The sequence below is a fragment of the Microcaecilia unicolor genome, chromosome 5 (assembly GCF_901765095.1).
Source record: "Microcaecilia unicolor chromosome 5, aMicUni1.1, whole genome shotgun sequence".
In the NCBI taxonomy this organism is placed as follows: Eukaryota; Metazoa; Chordata; class Amphibia; order Gymnophiona; family Siphonopidae; genus Microcaecilia; species Microcaecilia unicolor.
Genome location: NC_044035.1, coordinates 107,583,580 through 107,602,035, shown reverse-complemented (window position 1 = coordinate 107,602,035; position 18,456 = coordinate 107,583,580). Strand labels below are relative to the sequence as shown.

General features: G+C 43.9%; 1 protein-coding gene across 3 annotated transcripts in view; it reads left to right on the top strand.

Annotated features, from left to right (window-relative positions):
* ARHGAP22 (Rho GTPase activating protein 22) overlaps positions 1-18,456 on the top strand; it is a 341,624-nt gene that overhangs the window by 69,835 nt on the left and 253,333 nt on the right. For all 3 annotated transcript variants that reach the window (XM_030203167.1, XM_030203166.1, XM_030203169.1), the window contains exon 2: positions 1,045-1,244. In XM_030203167.1, the coding sequence (XP_030059027.1) occupies positions 1,045-1,244 (200 nt within the window). The remainder of the gene's footprint in view (positions 1-1,044; positions 1,245-18,456) is intronic.

Sequence of the window (18,456 nt, the reverse complement as noted above, 5' to 3'; positions counted from 1 at the left end):
TAAAGGATGTGTGCGCTTTATAAAATCGTGCTTAGCACTGATGTTTTTGGGCATTGAATTTTGAACTCCATTTATAGAATTCCCCTCTAGGTGCTTTCTATAAGGTGGCATCAAGTGCCAAAATACCTAACAGCAAGAGGCATACATGTGGGCACAGCAGTGGCGTACCGAGGGTGGGGCGGTGGGGGCGGTCTGCCCTGGGTGCATGCCGCTGGAGGGGTGCAGAAAGCAGCCACACGGCTGTTGGCTCAGCTGGTTTCCTGCTCCCTCTGCCCTGGAACAGGTTTACTTCCTGTTCTGGGGCAGAGGGAGCAGGAAAGCAGCGGAACTGATAGCTGCACGGCTGCTCCCAGCAGATAAGAATGCACCTGGGGGGGTGTTGATGCGCCGGGGGGAACGCTGCTGCTCCCGGTGGGGGGGGGGGCAGCGGCGATCCGCCCCAGGTGGCAGCCGACCAAGGATCGCCACTGAGACACAGCATGGGCATGTATCCCAGTTACACACACAGTTTACAGAATATTATAAATTGTGTGTCGCATGGTGTGCTTAAGTGCGCCAATTTATGCCTGCTATTGACATGGTATAATATGGTGCACCAATGCTGGCTTAAATTAGTATTCTTTAAAGGAATCTTAATGTCAAGTATTAGGGTGCCTATACTGAGGCACCCATTTAGAGAATTGTCACTGTAGGTTTTGTAGCAGCTTTGTAGCATATGCAAGGCATACACTAGGAAGCACATATGATGATTTCCCCCAAAGTACATGCACTGTCAAGCAAAGGCACATTCCTTTACCCTCACTGAGCTTGGGTAAATTTTCCCAAGATCATTTTACAAAGGTGAACATGTTTACTACTACTACTACTACTACAAATCATTTCTATAGCGCTACCAGTCGTACGCAGCACTTCACAATTGAACATGAAGAAAATCCACAGAGAAACATTTTTGAAAACTGCCCTCAATTAGGATAATAGATCTTGGTTAACCTATACCGTCTTCAAGCCTATAGTTCATAGATGTACTCTTTGTCTATATTTTAGCCCGGTCAAAGAGCCTGGTGATGGGAGAGCATACAGCATCCTCCAGCCGGCCCTCAACTCCTGGTCTACAGAACCGAGCGCTGAAATCAGGGTGGCTGAAAAAGCAAAGAAGCATCATGAAGAACTGGCAACAACGATGGTTTGTCCTAAGAGGAGACCAGCTTTACTATTACAAGGATGAGGATGAAAGCCGGCCTCAGGTATGTTCTTAATTAGATAGTTACACATGTTGGGTCTCTGAATTCTAACTGGAAATGTTGGTTTTATTCTTGAACACATGGTTGAATTAATATTGCATTCTTCAGTTGGGTTTAAATCATCAAAGTAAATTTTTTGGATAGTACTCAACGATGTGAAAATGAAAGAGTGTCCACCCAACATTCAGCGCTATTTAACCAGCAAGGAATGGCTCTTGGCTGGTTAAACAGCCTTAAGCTGGCTTAGCACTAATATTCAGGATGAGATAGCCAGCTATCTTGGCTGAATATTAGCGCTTAGAAGCTAGCCCAGTCACTGGCTATGTTGCAAAACATAGCCGGTTAGCGCCAATATTCATTGAATGAGCAGTTAATTTTAGTAGCCAGACAGACCCACATTAAGAGCAGGTCTATCTTTGGCCACTATAACTTAGTTGGTCAGCCAACGAATATCGGCTTAATCAGCTATGCTCATAGTGGCCCAAAAAAAGGAAATTAAACACCATTCGCCAGATATGGCCCAGCATTGAATTTCCAGGTTTGCCGCTAACCACAGAAGTTAGCTGTGCTACCTCCTGTGGTCTGAATATCGGCCCCTGTGTCTGTAAAGGAAAAAGAAAATATAGAATGCTGTTAGTTGCACCAGTAATCTCTACCTCTTTTTCTGTGTTTTGTGAGGAATGTGGTGCACATTGTGGAGTTCTGCCTGCCAATTTTCAAAACAATTTAAATGGACAGGAGATGCACCGGCCTGCTTAAATCGCTCCTGGATGCCCAGCCACTGATATTCAGTGGCACATTAACTGGGCAGTGCCACTGAATATTGGTTCTGACTGGCCCTCCAAAAAGTGGAGGGCTCAAGGGAGGTACCAAGGACGGTATTGGGGAGGAACCAGCAGTTATGCAATGTGCCAGCAATATTCAGTGCCAGGACCTACGTAGCTAACTTGACTAAGATAGGACAGCCCAAAAGCTGATCTAACTTGGTCAAGGTATCTTTGTGGGTCCTGGCACTGAATATCAGCTAGGACCCACATAACATTTGTTTTACTCCCTCCCTCCGAAACAGGTACCGTCCCCTTAGGCCTACCTTAGATGCCTGGTGGTCCAGTGGGGCCGATGGAGGCAAGAGTGAGGCCAACTCGCTGCTGTCCCTTGCGACTGCATCAGGGGCGTAGCCAGATGCCAGATTTTGGGTGGGCCAGGGCAAGAAGTGGGTGGGCACCAAGTGTTCTCCCCTCCCCCCTCCACTGCCAAAAAAATATCTCAACTGGCAGGAAAATGCTTCTTTCCACCTTGGCAGTCTGTAGCAGGCATGTGCTGAAAACTGAGCATGTGCAGGTGCCGGTATCATGGGGAATAGTGTTTTTGTTACCATCAGGGGGAAGTCTTCAGCTGGCAGAGCTTGGGATCCCCACCAGCTACTTCTAAATGTGTGCTACTCTTGGGTGGGTGTGAGCCCTAAGTGGGTGGGCCCCTGCCCACCCAGGCCCACCTGTGGCTACGCCACTGGACTGCATCCAGAAAATGGCTGCCATGACCTCCCATGGTAGACTTGAGGTGCTACACAAGGAATAAATGTAAAACAAAAGTTATGTAGGTCCTAGCCGATATTCAGCCGGGGTCTGTCTCTGTCTGTCTGTCTGTCTCTCTCTCTCTTTCTCTCTCTCTCTTTCTCCACTAAGACTATAGGTCCTGCAGTGCCTGCTAGAGGCTATGTTAATGCTGTGGTACAAAGTTCAAGTTTTATTGTATTTGCTAGCTATTCTTCCACTGCATCATTGCTTTACTTTTTCAGATACTGTCTGTCTTTCTCTCTGTGAAATCTCCTGTAGTTTATGAATCTGAGACCTTTGGGCATCCTTTACAGAATCTGGGAGTTAGTGCTTCCTAATTACCATAAGACCTGCAATTTTGTCTCTTTAGCGTTGTTTTACATATACAGGAGAATTATATATATATATATATATATATATATATATATATATATATATATATATATATATATAATGCTGAATGTTGGGTATTACTTGAAAAGCATTCTAATGGATGCAAGGCGCCAAAACAGGGCAGAAAATGGCAGATCCATGTAAAAAACACACGTGTTCCAATTTATAGAATACTGCGTGCATGTTTATGCATGGATCTGCAAGGGGGCATGGCCATAGGAGAAGCAAGGGCGGGTGTTCACTTAAAATGTGCACGGTGTTATAGAATAATTCAGATCCATGCACAACTCGCATACTGGGATTTATACTTGGTTTCAGGTGGTGTAACTCCTCTCACCCAAGGTTGGGTGCAGATCCTGGCACTGTGTGCTATTTTTAGAAAGGGTGTCAATCCCGGATCCTCTGTTTATAGAATACCATTTAGTGCCGATGTTTTTTCAGCACCAAATTTTGAGCACCATTTACTGAATCTGGCCCATAGTGCCACTCATCCTTCCTTCCTTTCTTCCTACCCTGTCTTTCCTGAATAGATTATAGCCCGGTATAATTATGTTCCAGTTATTGCTCTCCATGAAGCTCATTTCCTTGACTGCTGATAAATACAAATCAGTCTCTTCTATTATAACCTCTAGCTATTACTTCCTATACTCTGTGTATGAGTATACATAGCTTTCAAAATTTACTTTTTTATTTTTCTAATTACTATACAAAAGCCAAGATTTTTTTTACAGGATGGACTTTTCATAAATTTCAGTTTGCTATTGTCATTATTTATGAGGCATTTATGTGTTTTTGTATCACTTCTGCTTATCAGCTAAAAGCAGCCAGGCCCACCCATTCAAATCCCAGCTTCCTGTTTGGTGGGCGCAGTTCTTCATCACTTTTCATCTTTGTCAGGAGGGTGAATTATAAATATGTGTAGGGCAGTTGAGAATCTAGCAGTGAAGGATACCTGCTTGCATTCACTGTGCTAATACTTGTTTGACCTTGGTGGACTGTCTAGTTCCCTCTAGGAAGGGGGAGAAGCTGGGAGTGATCTAGTTTAATCAGAGGGAGAAACTGGTAGTAGAAGGGACTCCAACCTTTGAATCTTGTCTTTGGCGTCTTTTCGTGATACTCCCCGGTCACTGGGGAGAGCCTTCAGGTCTAAGCCTTAGCCTCATAGATCAGACAGTATAAGGAAAGGAGATGACATGATCTGCTGTCTTTCTGTGGTTACAATTAGTGGTTTATATATTAAATACAGATACTTAATTTCTACCCGGGGCAATGGAGGATTAAGCGACTTCCCTAGAGTCACAAGGAGCTGTAGTAGGAATCAAAACCAGTTCCCCAGATTTTCAGACTGCTGCACTAACCACTACCCAGCTAGTACACTAACAAAAATACAAATCTGTTTATGTACTGGGGAAATTCCATATCCAGGTATGTACTAGGCAGCTGCCTAGTAGAACAATTCTCACAATCCCAGGGCTACATATGAAAATAAATACTTTGATACGTGGAGGGGCATTTTCAAAAGGGACATCTAAGTTGTGATTTGGACATCCTTGCAAAACATCCAAATCCAGGGGCGGGGAAACCCGTATTTTTGAAACAAGATGGACATTCATCTTTCGTTTCGAAAATACCATCAGGGATGTCCAAATCCTTAAATTTCACCGTCCCTAGATTTGGACATTTTCGGCAATTTTCGAAACCAAAGATGTCCATGTCAAAAACGACCAAATGCAAGCCAGGTATGGGGGGATGGGGCTGGGTCCGTCTGTCTGAAGTGCACTGCACCCAGTAAAACTGCTCCAGGGACCTGCATACTGCTGTCATGGATCTGAGTATATCTGAGGCTGGCACAAAATATTTTTAAAGATATTTTTTGAGGGTGGGAGGGGGTTGGTGACCACTGCGGGAGTAAGGGGGGGGTCATCCCTGATTCTCTCCGGTGGTCATCTGGTCATTTCAGGCACCTTTTTGTGCCTTAGTCGTAAGAAAAGTAGGTCAGGATGAAAACGTCCAAGTGCTTGTCGGGGACGTCCTTGTTTTTTTTTTCGATTATGGGTCAAGGACATCCAAGTGTTAGGCACACGCAAATCCCGCCTTCGCTACACCTCCACCACACCCCCTTGAACTTTTGCCGTTCTTGAGATGGAGTGCAGTTGGGGACGTCCTAAATCGAGCTTCAATTATACTGATTTGGATGTCCCTGGGAGAAGGACATCCATCTTTCGATTTATGTCAAAAGATGGATGTCCTTCTCTTTCGAAAATTAGCCTGATGGTTTTCTCCTTATTTTCTGCCCCAATACCTGGTAAATGCAGATCAGTGAGTGGGACAGCAGTCCTGGTATTCCCTCATCCTCACCTCAGGAAGTACAATTGGAGACTAAAATTATGCTCTCTCTTGCTATTGGAGCTGTATAGAAAAGGGCCTTGAACAGCTAATGGCTCTGGACTCACTACCTGCCTTTTTCTAAGCTGATTTCTACAAAGTATGTGTTAGTTTTTTCTGAGCTTTGCCACTATTATAGTCAGACAGGCCACAACATGGAATGGTACTGCGAATACCAGGATTTCTCTTAATAGCTTCAGATATGCTTGGCCAAGGCAGTTTTTAGTGGACTAATTAGTAAGTTAACTTTTTTTAAGCTCCAGCATTTTAAAAAATTTTTGCCCTAATGAGCTGTGAATTTAAAGAGAAAGCAACAGGGAAAAAAAAAATCAGATTTAGACCAGGGAAGACAAGAAGTGTGACGTATCTGTAATCTGGTTTTAGAAGGCATCCAGTGTTATTCTGCCATGGAAGAGCCAATAAGTGTTGTATCTGGTAAAGTTGCCTGATTTTGCCTCATTACATTGATGGACATGTTTTAGTTTTCTCTAAGAAAGACAGGGTTCAAAGCAGGTATCGAAGCAATAAAGAAGCCAGCGAATAACTGGGAAATACAATAGAACACAAAAATACAGTGCGCATGACAAGTACTCAAATACTCATCCAATAAATGAAGAATAAGAATTCTGTATCCTAATCTCCCTTGGTAAGTTGCTCCAAACACTAGCAGGCTGAAGTAGGAAAATACAAAATTAATGAATCTTTAAAGTGGGTATCTCTTTTGCACAAAGGGGGAAAAAAACAACCAAATATTCAGGCATTAAACCCATAGACTCTTACGAACTAAACAAGCTCATTTGAATATCATACCGGCTTCAATAGGAAACCAATGTATCAATGAAAAGGGGAGAAGCTCTATTGTATCTAGATTTCAAAATGAATCTGGCTGTGGTATTTTGTAACAGCTGAAGTCTTTTAAGTGATGTCTCACTAATATCTGAATAAAGAATATTACAGTAATCTATGTGAGGAAGCATAACCTGTACTAAAACATGAAAAGCTTCTTTATGACAGTAAGGCCTAATTGCTCGTAACTGTAAGATGTTTATCCACTCCTACCCTAGCCGAGATAATAGTTAATCACCTCTCTGACCTTATGTGCAACTTTCTTTAAACTAGTCCCCTTATTTTCTAACTCCTTTTACTCTCTTGCCTATCTATATGTTCCATCTTTGCTTATACCCTACACCAGAGCCGTAGCGAGAGGAGCTGACACCCGGGGCAGGTCACCGCTGCGCACCCCCCCCCCCCCCGGAGCGCATACTTCCCCCCCCCCCCCCCCCGGAGCGCATACCTGTGGCGAGGGACGGGCGGGAGGGCCGATCCGCCCCGACTGCACGTTGCTGGGGTGTGTCGGCTCCGCGCTGGTTCACTGCTCTCTCTGTCCCGGAACAGGAAGTAACCTGTTCCGGGGCAGAGAGGGCAGTGCACCAGCGCGGAGCCGACACCCCCCAGCGGTGTGCACCCGGGGCGGACTGCCCCCCCGCCCCCTTCCTACGCCACTGCCCTACACTATTAAAATGTTTTATGTATTTTGTTAACATTGTGAGTAGTATACTATACCATACTTTGTATTGTGATTTGAATATTTTTGCTGATGTAAATATCTATTGTTTGATTTATTCTTAATGTACACCGCCTTGAGTGAATGCATTCAAAAAGGCAGTAAATAAATCCTAATAAATTAATAACTGAGGGGTATGTTTACTAAGGTGTGTTAGTATGTCTAACGTGCCTTTAAAATTAAGGTGCGTTAAACGCTAATGCACCTATACATTTCTATGGGCACTTTAGCATTTAATGCGCGTAAACCATTTACACATGTTAAAAACGCTAACGCGCCTATAGTGTACCTTAGTAAACATGGGCTTTAATGTTTATTTATCTTAGGCCTTTTACTTACCTGAGAGCTATGTCTGCTCATTCCCATCAGTCCTAAGTTAAAAGCCCTCCTCAGTAGGTTACCCAGTCTGCTTTCAAAGTCAGACCCTTCTTTGATAGGTGGACATCATCATCTCTGCTTAGCAGACCTTGGAAAACCATTTTATGCATTGGTCCCTATGGTAGATAACACTCATTAATAGTGTTAGTATGTGCTATTAGTAAATGGCTTCCAGTACGTTTTCCCATATCCACAGTACTGTAGTAAATCATTAGTTAATCAAACCAAGCGATAAAGTTGCCAGGAATCATAAATCTCACCAGCAATGTTTAAGACATTGGTCACTAGCATCAGTGGAACAGCCTTAAAAAATAATCACAGAGCAGTGTTTGTGGTTTTAGTACTAATGTCTCCCAGATGATTCATATTAGGTTAGACACTGCCAGTCCCGAAGCTTTACTAATTAGGAAATGTAATTCTGTTTAATGGTCTGTAATAATTATTATGGGATAATACTGGCCATCTGTCTTTTTGTTAAAGAAAGCATTGATCTCTTTTTAAAATTAAAGTAAAGATCCTTTATAGCAGTCATAGCATACAGCTTTAAAGTAAATTCAGCTGAAAGAAATGGTGTAAGTGGAAGAAAAGGTAGCTAAAAAAGTGAACCAGTGGATTAAGGGGCTCATTTTCAAAACAGACAAATGTCTCAAAACTGGCTCAAAGCAGAAGATGGATTTTTTTTTCCAAAAATGTCCAAATTGCTATTTTTGAAACCCATTTCAAGATGTTTTTCTATGCAGTTCATCTACAGTGCATCGAAATCACAAGGGGCGTGTCGGGGGAGTGTTTGGGGCAAGATTTGGGCATTTCCAGAACTTGGATGTTTTTCTTCCATAATTGAACAAAGCAAAAACATCCAGGGCTAAAAGTTAGGCGTTTTGGTCTAGACCTGTTTCAATCACAACTAAGTCACAAAAGGTGCCCTAAATGACCAGATAACCACTGGAAGGATTAAGGCATGACCTCTCCTTACTTCCCTAGTGGTCAGTGACCCTATCCCACCCTCCAAAGATGTGAATGAAATAGTACCTGTCTACAGTGTGCAATAGGATACCGGCCTTTATGACACCTTCAGATGTTCTGGCCAGTACTATTAAAGAACCAGGTGTGTTCCTGGAGTAGTCAAGTGGTCGGTGCAGTGTACTGTAGAGAAGGGGACCTAGGCCCATATCCCACTCTAACTGTTAACACACTTGTGGTAGAAAGTATGAGCCCTCCAAAATACAACAAAAACCTACAATACCCGCTCGTTCCTTCCCTGCAGCTCCCTCTGTGCAGAACAGGTTACTTCCTGTTCCGGGGCAGAGGGAGCAGCAGGGAACGAGTGGATTCGGAGCCAACAGGCGCGCGGCACCCCCCCCTCCCAGCAGGTAAAAATGCACCCGGGGGGGGGGTCGCGCTGCACCCGGGGGGGGGGGGCGCATCGGCGATCCGCCCCGGGTGTCAGCCAGCCTAGGCACGCCACTGTATGGTTGTAATCACTGTTCTATGGAGGTTATCCCAGTGTTGTTAGGATCATCACCAAGGCAGAATAGTGCATCCATATTGTTGCTGTTAAGGGTTTAACCTAGCCTCCATTTTCTGTCCACTGGTTTTTGTTTTCCCCTCTTTTGCCTTCTAAAATTTCATATAACTGAATACTCAAGATCCCTCCTTCATTTTTTCTACTTCTTACTCCACCTGGCCTTACCACTCAGTTCTATATCTGTCTCAGGCTTGTTTAAATTCTATTATTGTTTTGGTTGCTACTTGATAGTATATTCCAGGCATCCACTTCATTCTTGGTAAACAATGCAACTTTATATCATGGTCCCCTGTCCTTGAATTTCCTTTTTATTTTTTGGATGCCTCTACTGTATGCCAATCCCTCTCATAAATATTCAGTGTGGATATTCTAAAAACTTGGCTGACTGAGGAGTCCCCAGGATATGAATTCTGTTTGATCAGCATGCACTATTGTGGGCAACAGCCCTTCCAGCCTAAACAGTAGAATCTTAGCTAGAATTTTTATATCCACATTTGTAAGAGAAATGGACCTGTACAATCCACAGTCCAGGGGATCCCTGCCCTGTTTATGTAGCACTGTGATTACCACATTTATCAAAGAACCACCCAATGCCCCTGGCCTTCTCAGGTAATTAAGCTCCACCAAAATAGAGAAACTCCATACATTTTTTTGCAAACCTTGAGATGATACCAACTTGAAATAGGGATTTTCCCGAAGGGCAACTTTGCTATAGCACCAAACATTTCTGCTAGGGAAACCGGGCCAGAAAGCTTGTCAAAAGTCTAGCATGTGCAATAGGATATTTTTGAACCACATCTTCTCTTCAGAGTTTGTGAGCTGCAAACCATAATATAACCTCCCATAATACTCATCAATTATACTAATCATTTACCCCAGATCTGAGGAACCATCACAGCAGCCTAAAGCTTAAACACAGTTTTTGCTAAAAGCAAGTTGTTTGTCCCTATGTTTGCAGTATCGCTGTCTAATATTTTTATAGTACTTTTTTCAATTTGGCTTGATTATAGAACCCACAAGTTATCTTTCACCTGAGCTAGTTTATACAGTACAATACTGATAATTTCTTTGTGCTACTGATCAGCCTGGCCCCCTGCTCCCTTTTGGCTTTGGACAAGCTACTAATATATGCAATTATGACCCCCCTAAGAACTTTAAAAGTTTCCTACTGTAATGTAAACATTGCCTCTCAGTGGAATGGTCCTGCCAAACTCCTATTGTCTTCATTCCTTCTTCCTCATTTTAGCTTTCCCCAACAATGAGTTTATAAGCCCCAGAGACCAAGGGAGGGCTTCTGTTCCTGCAAATCTAACCCACTAGATATAGCATTACGAACAGATACAAGAGGTTGCCCTCATGAACAATACAGGTACACACTGAAAAAGGTAAATTCTGACACTTTGGGAGATAAGCACCCCCACAGTTGGAGGCAGGGTTGGCCTCAAACATAAGGAATACCACTTATTTCTAACTTGCAGGTGCTGGAATCTGAACCAAAATCTCCTGCAAAGGAAAGGTTTAATTCTGACCTATAAATCCCCACACTTCTCAACTAGCTGGTTTCTCTAGGTGAGCTACCTGATAATCTCTTTAAATTTTAATGCTTATTGCTTAATACTTTTAATTAGCACTGTGAAACCTCTCTCTCTCTCTCTTTCTGGCCTTCTTTCTATTCCTGCCAAACTCTGATAGAGAGGAACTGCTAAAATTATTGGGAATATTTAGACTTAGTGATAAGGAAAGTTAGCCATATCAGTTTTAAAAGTTAAATCAAGTGAAAATTCTTGCTCAGACTGGACCATTTGGGTCCATTCAACTAGAGCATTCCCTTGATAACAGCAGCATTTAGCTGACATTTTGGGACTTATAATCCCACCCACCCCAAGGTTTGCCACTCATTTATAGACAAACCAGTCCTCATTAACTTTACCCAATCATACACAGGCAGTCTTGCAGGCTATTACTCCAACATAGTACACCTGTTCATACCCATTTCAACCAATCAGGATGACTTTTATTCTCTGCAATAATTGTGATGCTTTACTTTCAAGGCCAATCATCTGGATACTTAAAGCTTGTCCTATCTGTCTTCAGCTATCTACTTTAAGACAACAGCTCTGTAAAGTAATGCAAGAATTAGATGCAATTAAAGCAACTTATAGGACTGTGCAGAATCATAACTTCTCACCACTGCCTCAAAGAATAAAACCACATAAGAACAGATGGTTCACAGTAGGCTCAGGCAGACTTCATCATGTGATACAGAAGCATCCGCCCAAACAAGTGTTGCCACTACAAAATTCTTTTGCTCCACTACAGCACTCTGATGTTCCTGAAAATAAAACTGAAGCGGAAAAAGAAGAAAAAGCAAGGAAGGGGGAACAAAAATATGAGAAGGTACCCAAAGAGAAAACACCCTCACAAATCAATAAAACCAAAACACATACTAGGAAATGTACATGGAAAGCGATGACCACAAATGCTCGAAGTCTAAGCAAAACAATTCCTGACCTTCAAGCCCTGATTTTGGAGTCTGACTTGGACATAGTTGCAGTCACAGAGACATGGCTCAATGGTTCCCATGAATGGGATGTAAACATACCAGGCTATAATCTTTTTAGGAAGGATAGAGAGGGACATATAGGTGGAGGAGTAGCTTTGTATGTGAGAAATGATATCCCAGCGACTGAAATGACAGGGAACTGGGGAAAGGAAGAAGCAATATGGATCACCTTAAAAAGAGAGGATAGAACATTGGTCCACGTGGGTGTTGTCTATAGACCCCCGACACAATTGGAAGAACTAGATAAAGATCTGATCGCTGATATTCAAAAGTTGAGGAAGAAAAGAGATGTGCTGCTGTTGGGAGATTTTAATCTGCCGGATGTAGATTGGAAGGTTCCGTCTGCAAAATCAGAAAGAAGTAGAGAGATTGTGGATGCTTTCCAAAGTGCTCTGCTCAGACAAATGGTGAACGAACCCACGAGGGAGGGGCCATGTTGGATCTTGTGCTCACAAATGGGGATAGTGTGTCAAATGTCCGAGTGGCTGCGCACCTGGGAAACAGTGACCATCAAACGGTTTGTTTTGATGTAACGGCTCATGTGGACGGCGGCCACTCTAAACTCAAAGTCCTGGATTTCAAGCGAGCTGACTTTAACAAAATGGGAAAATACCTGAGGAAGGAGCTGATGGGCTGGGAGGACATACGAGAAGTGGAAGGACAGTGGTCCAGGCTAAAAGAAGTAATAAACAGGGCCACAGACCTTTATGTAAGGAGAGTAAATAAAAGCAAGAGAAAAAGGAAACCAATATGGTTCTCAAAACAAGTGGCTGAGAAAATAAAGATTAAAGAGTTAGCGTTCCAAAAATATAGAAAATCTCAAGAGGAGGAACACGGGGAGGAATACCGGATGAAACTGAAAGAAGCCAAGAGAGAGATACGTCTGGCGAAGGTGCAAGCGGAAGAACACATGGCTAGAAATGTAAGGAGGGGAGACAAAAACTTCTTCAGGTATATTAGTGAAAGGAGAAAGACTATAAAGGGAATTGTGAGACTAAAAGATACAACAAAACACTATGTAGAAAATGATGAAGAAAAAGCCAATTTGCTAAATAGATACTTTTGTTCTGTTTTCACTGAAGAAAACCCTGGGGAAGGACCGAGAGGGACTAGCAAAAGTACACCTGAGAATGAGGTGGATAGAGCGCCGTTCACGGAAGAGAGTGTGTATCAACAACTTGGAAAGCTGAAGGTGGACAAAACCATGGGGCCGGACGGGATCCACCCCAGAATACTGAGGGAGCTCAGAGAGGTTCTGGCGGGTCCTCTTAAAGACTTGTTTAATAAATCCTTGGAGACGGGAGAGGTTCCGTGGGATTGGAGAACGGCGGAGGTGGTCCCTCTTCACAAAAGTGGGGATAGGGAAGAAGCTGGAAACTACAGGCCGGTAAGCCTCACTTCAGTTATTGGAAAAGTAATGGAAGCCATGCTGAAGGAAAGGATAGTGAATTTCCTGGAAGCCAATAAGTTGCAAGATCCGAGACAACATGGTTTCACCAAAGGGAAATCGTGCCAAACAAATCTCATTGAATTCTTTGACTGGGTGACGGGAGAATTAAATCAAGGACGTGCTATGGACGTCATCTACTTAGATTTCAGCAAGGCTTTTGACACGGTTCCCCACAGGAGGCTCTTAAATAAACTAGACAGCCTGAAGATAGGACCCGAAGTGGTGAACTGGATTAGGAACTGGTTGACGCACAGACGCCAGAGGGTGGTGGTGAATGGAGTTCACTCGGAGGAGGGAAAGGTGAGTAGTGGAGTGCCTCAGGGATCGGTGCTGGGGCCGATTCTGTTCAATATATTTGTGAGTGACATTGCCGAGGGGTTACAAGGTAAGGTTTGCCTTTTTGCCGATGACACCAAGATTTCCAACAGAGTGGACACCCCGGAGGGTGTGGAAAACATGAAAAAAGATCTGAAGAAGCTAGAAGAATGGTCTAACGTTTGGCAATTAAAATTCAATGCGAAGAAATGCAAAGTGATGCACTTGGGGAGTAGAAATCCAAGGGAGACGTATGTGTTAGGCGGGGAGAGTCTGATAGGCACGGACGGGGAGAGGGATCTTGGGGTGATAGTATCTGAGGACCTGAAGGCGACGAAACAGTGCGACAAGGCGGTGGCAGTAGCTAGAAGATTGCTAGGCTGTGTATAGAGAGAGGAGTGACCAGCAGAAGAAAGGAGGTTTTAATGCCCCTGTATAAGACGTTGGTGAGGTCCCACCTGGAGTATTGTGTTCAGTTTTGGAGGCCGCATCTTGCGAAGGATGATAAAAAAAAAATGGAAGCGGTGCAAAGAAAAGCTACGAGGATGGTATGGGATTTACATTCCAAGACGTATGAAGAGAGGCTTGCTGACCTGAACATGTACACCCTGGAGGAAAGGAGGAACAGGGGTGATATGATACAGATGTTCAAATATTTGAAAGGTATTAATCCGCAAACGAATCTTTTCCGGAGATGGGAAGGCGGTAGAACGAGAGGACATGAAATGAGATTGAAGGGGGGCAGACTCAGGAAAGATGTCAGGAAGTATTTCTTCACGGAGAGGGTGGTGGACGCTTGGAATGCCCTCCCGCGGGAGGTGGTGGAGATGAAAACGGTAACGGAGTTCAAACATGCGTGGGATATGCATAGAGGAATCCTGTGCAGAAAGAATGGATCCTCAGAAGCTTTAGCTGAAATTGGGTGGCGGAGCAGTTGGGGGGAAGAGGGGGTGTGGTTTGGAGGCGAGGATAGGGGAGGGCAGACTTATACGGTCTGTACCAGAGCCGGTGATGGGAGGCGGGACTGGTGGTTGGGAGGCGGGAAATACTGCTGGGCAGACTTATATGGTCTGTGCCCTGAAAAGGACAGGTACAAATTCAAGGTAAGGTATACACTTATAGGTTTTTCGTTGGGCAGACTGGATGGACCATGCAGGTCTTTTTCTGCCGTCATCTACTATGTTACTATGTTACGGTAAGAGTAGATACCGTCCTCTAGGAAAGGTTCTACAAGCTGAACACAGCTAGATAGAGGGACATCTGAGTCACAAGGAAGAAGATCGATCAAGGTTTAGATTAGGACAGGAGTTTCTGTTACTGCCAGTAAGCAGCAAACTGGCTCTGATCTCTTCCACTACTTCAGAAAAAGTCACCATGGTGCTGATTGGGCCATAAACGTTGATCAATACAAATAACCTTGACTAAAGCTCAGCCGAGTAGTATATATTACTCCTTCAATTCTACTTTAGATCTCATTATTCCAGTGGGAAAAGATTTGCAAATGAGAGTGCAAACATCCCTGCTTTTTGAGTTATAAGAAGCTTCAAACACATGCCATAAGCACCTCCTGCCCAGCAGTGGCGTAGCCACAGGTGGGCCTGGGTGGGCCGGGGCCAACTCATTTAGGGCTCAGGCCCACCCATCAGTAGCACATGTTTAGCAGTAGCTGGTGGGGATCCCAAGCGCCGCCAGCTGAAGACTTCCCCCTGATGGTACAAAAACGATACTCTCCATGACACTGGCAGCTGCACATGCTCAATTTTCAGAATAAGCCTGCTGCAGACTGCCAAGGTGGAAAGAAGTGTTTTCCCGCCAGCTGAGATATTTTTTTCGTGGGGTGGGAGGGGAGAACACTTGGTGCCCACTTCTTGCTCAGGCCCAACCAAAATCTGTTGTCTGGCTACGCCTCTGCTGCCCAGTTTAGTATACAGGAACAAAACGTGGGCTTTTTGATCCCTCATGTATTTAATGATTCTGGCTCCTTTAATAAGGGAGAAAATGTTCCTCATATTATCACTATTGAGTCATCATATATATATATATATATATATATATATATATATATATATATATATATATATATATATATATACACCCATCGAGAAATGAAAACGTCCTGGAAAATGTCTATCTTTGTATTTCAAAAATGGCCATTTCCTAGGTGTTTTATGCTCGGTGCATTTTTTCTTTTGTGACCATTTTCAAACAAAATGTCCACAGTTACAAGGAGACAGGAGCATCTTGCAAAGAGCCACTGTTATAACCCTAACAGCAGTAGTACAGCTGCATTGGGCGTCCAAAAAATGGGGTAACCTGCATGGAGTCACATCATTAAAAACAGAGTTCTGGGCAGCATGAAGCGATCTGGATTTTAAGACAACAGCCTCATAGATTTTGCTTTTTGAATCAAACCAGTTGGTTGCAAGACATGAAGGAGAACCCATAAAGAAAAAGACGACATCTGAAATAGCCAACTAACAAAGGTGATGGAGACAATACCATAACAAAATTTGGACATGTTTGGGATAGAAATGGAGTGAGGTGAAAGAAACAAGGTACGTCAAAACGTGATGACGTCGAGGGCGGCGGACCTATCAGAGGCACGAGGGCAGGGCCGAGAGAGATGGTTACAGAGCAACGAACCTAACTATCCTTACGGACCCTTCACTTGAAGCCACGGAGTCAGCTTCAGAACGTTGAAGGCACCTTTTTATTATAGTAGAGATGGTTCACAAGATCTAATTCACATAACATATCAAATTGCAATATTCAGCACCCTGATTAGGTAACTGGGCAGCTAGTTCAACAGATGACCTGGATGCCTTCTGGTCACAGCCTGAGCCCACACAGAGCCTAGATATTCAATGCCAGTACCTGCACAGGTTCCAGCACTAAATATTGGGGTTTAATTTAGCCCATGGCAATCGGCATTAATACCTAAGTGTGAACTGCAACTGCTACAGTCAGAGAACCTCTTCCCTGAGGAAGTTTTTTTTTTTACGAAACCTGGCCATGTCGGTGGAGGTTCTCCTGCTTCTAAACATTGTCGCCAGCCTATTAAGATAAGTGCTATGCTGTGCTGCACTACAGTTTCTAGGAATAATTATGAAATGCTGCATAAGATATATGCTATAAACTTAAAAATAAGGGTGATCTAATGACGATTTGCACCGCAACTATTTTCCTCAATATGAAGAAAGAGCAAGCTGTTCTAATAGTCTGTGAGTTGCATTAAGATCTGATGATCCCCCCAAAAACACATATTTAAAAATTAAATTCAATAATGTGGTAGATTTTGTATTTGACTTTCCTGCTGTAATGTTAATGTTTGGGACACTCTCCTGCTTATAATCGAAAGAGAAAAACGCCTATATTGCGACCCAAATCGGGAGATGGGCGTCTTTCTCCTGTGGGTGCCCAAATCGGTATAATCGAAAGCCGATTTTGGGCGTTTCCAACTGCAATCCATTGCGGAAATGGGTAAAGTTGACGGGGGCGTGTCGGAGGCACGGTGAAGGTGGAACTGGGGCGTGGTTATCGGCCGAGGAGAGATGGGCATCTTTAGCTGATAATCGAAAAAAAAAGGCATTTTTACCGCGATTTTGGGTCACTTTTTTTTTTACCCTTTTTTTTTTTCACGGCCAAGTCCCAAAAAAGTGCCCCAACTGCTCAGATGACCACCGGAGGGAATCGGGGATGACCTCCCCGGACTCCCCCAGTGGTCACTAACCCCCCTCCCACCAAAAAAAAATACTTTAACTTTTTTTCCAGCCTCTATGCCAGCCTCAAATGCCGTACCCACCTCTATGACAGCAGAATGTGTTCTATCCTCTGACAGCCTTTCCCTGGTTCTGATGTGGCTCTCGGGTGAGTGTGACACCTTTTCTGTTATGCGCACTGCAGAGTCGCATCAGCAATGCATTGTGGTGTGTGTAGGGTATTGGGCTCCGTGATTCCAGTAGCTTGTGGCAAATGCTCACGATGTTGGTAGTTGGTAGGCTCTACTCCCATGGTGCTTTCCCCCTGCTTACTGGGTCAGAGTGTGCCCTGTTTTGTTTACGGTAGTCCATGAGGTAGTGGCCATTTTTGTAAGCCAGTTTTAGATCCATTTCATGTGTTAGCCACGTTACAGAACTTAGTTCTTACCTTGAATGTGGCTGAAAGAGGGCATTGTACAGCATTCTGCCAGCTCTGACCTACTGCTCATCTCAGTACCAGGGAGACTCGTTGCCAGTGGGGCACAACCTCTGATCTGCAGTTAACTGTGGGTAAGCGTGCTTATTCCAATAAAGGACGTTTTTGGAGAGATTAGTCTTCAGGTGTCAACTGGTGTGCCAATGTTATATAGCAGCAACAAGTCCTAGAGGCCTGCGTGTATGCAGGTCCCTGGAGCACTTTTAGTGGGTACCACAGTGCACTTCAGCCAGATGGACCCAGGCCCATCCCCCCTACCTGTAACACTTGTGCTGGTAAATGGAAGGTCTCCAAAACCCACTGTACCCACATGTAGGTGCCCCCTTCACCCCTAAGAGCTGTGGTAGTGTTGTACATTTGTGGGTAGTGGGTTTTAGGGGAGGGGGGTTGGGTGCTCACCTCTAGGGTGCCCAGTTGGTGTCCTGGCATGTCAGGGGGGTAAGTGTACTACATATCGTGGCCCCTCCCACGACCAAATGGCTCAGATTAGGACGTTTTTGAGCTGGGCGTTTTTAGTTTCCATTATTGCTAAAAAAAAAAACAAACGCCCAGCTGAAAAACGTCCATTTTTTTGAAAATACCGTCTGTCCCGCCTCTTCACGTACCCGTTTTCGGACTTAGATGCCCATGGAGATAGGCGTTCGATTATGCCCCTCTCTATGTGTCTTAGTTATATTCATGTCCCCACATTTGTTCAAAGATCCTTTTTGGTCCATTTAATTGGATTTTCCATATATTCCTATGGGCATCTCTAGTGTTTAGCACACACTAATCATTAGTGTGCACTAAACATACTACTGTGCCTTTGTAAAAGACCCACTTAGTAATTTTTTTCCAGTGGAATATGCTTTTCGTTGCTACCTTCAGAATCCTGGGACTCTGAGTTCCAGTT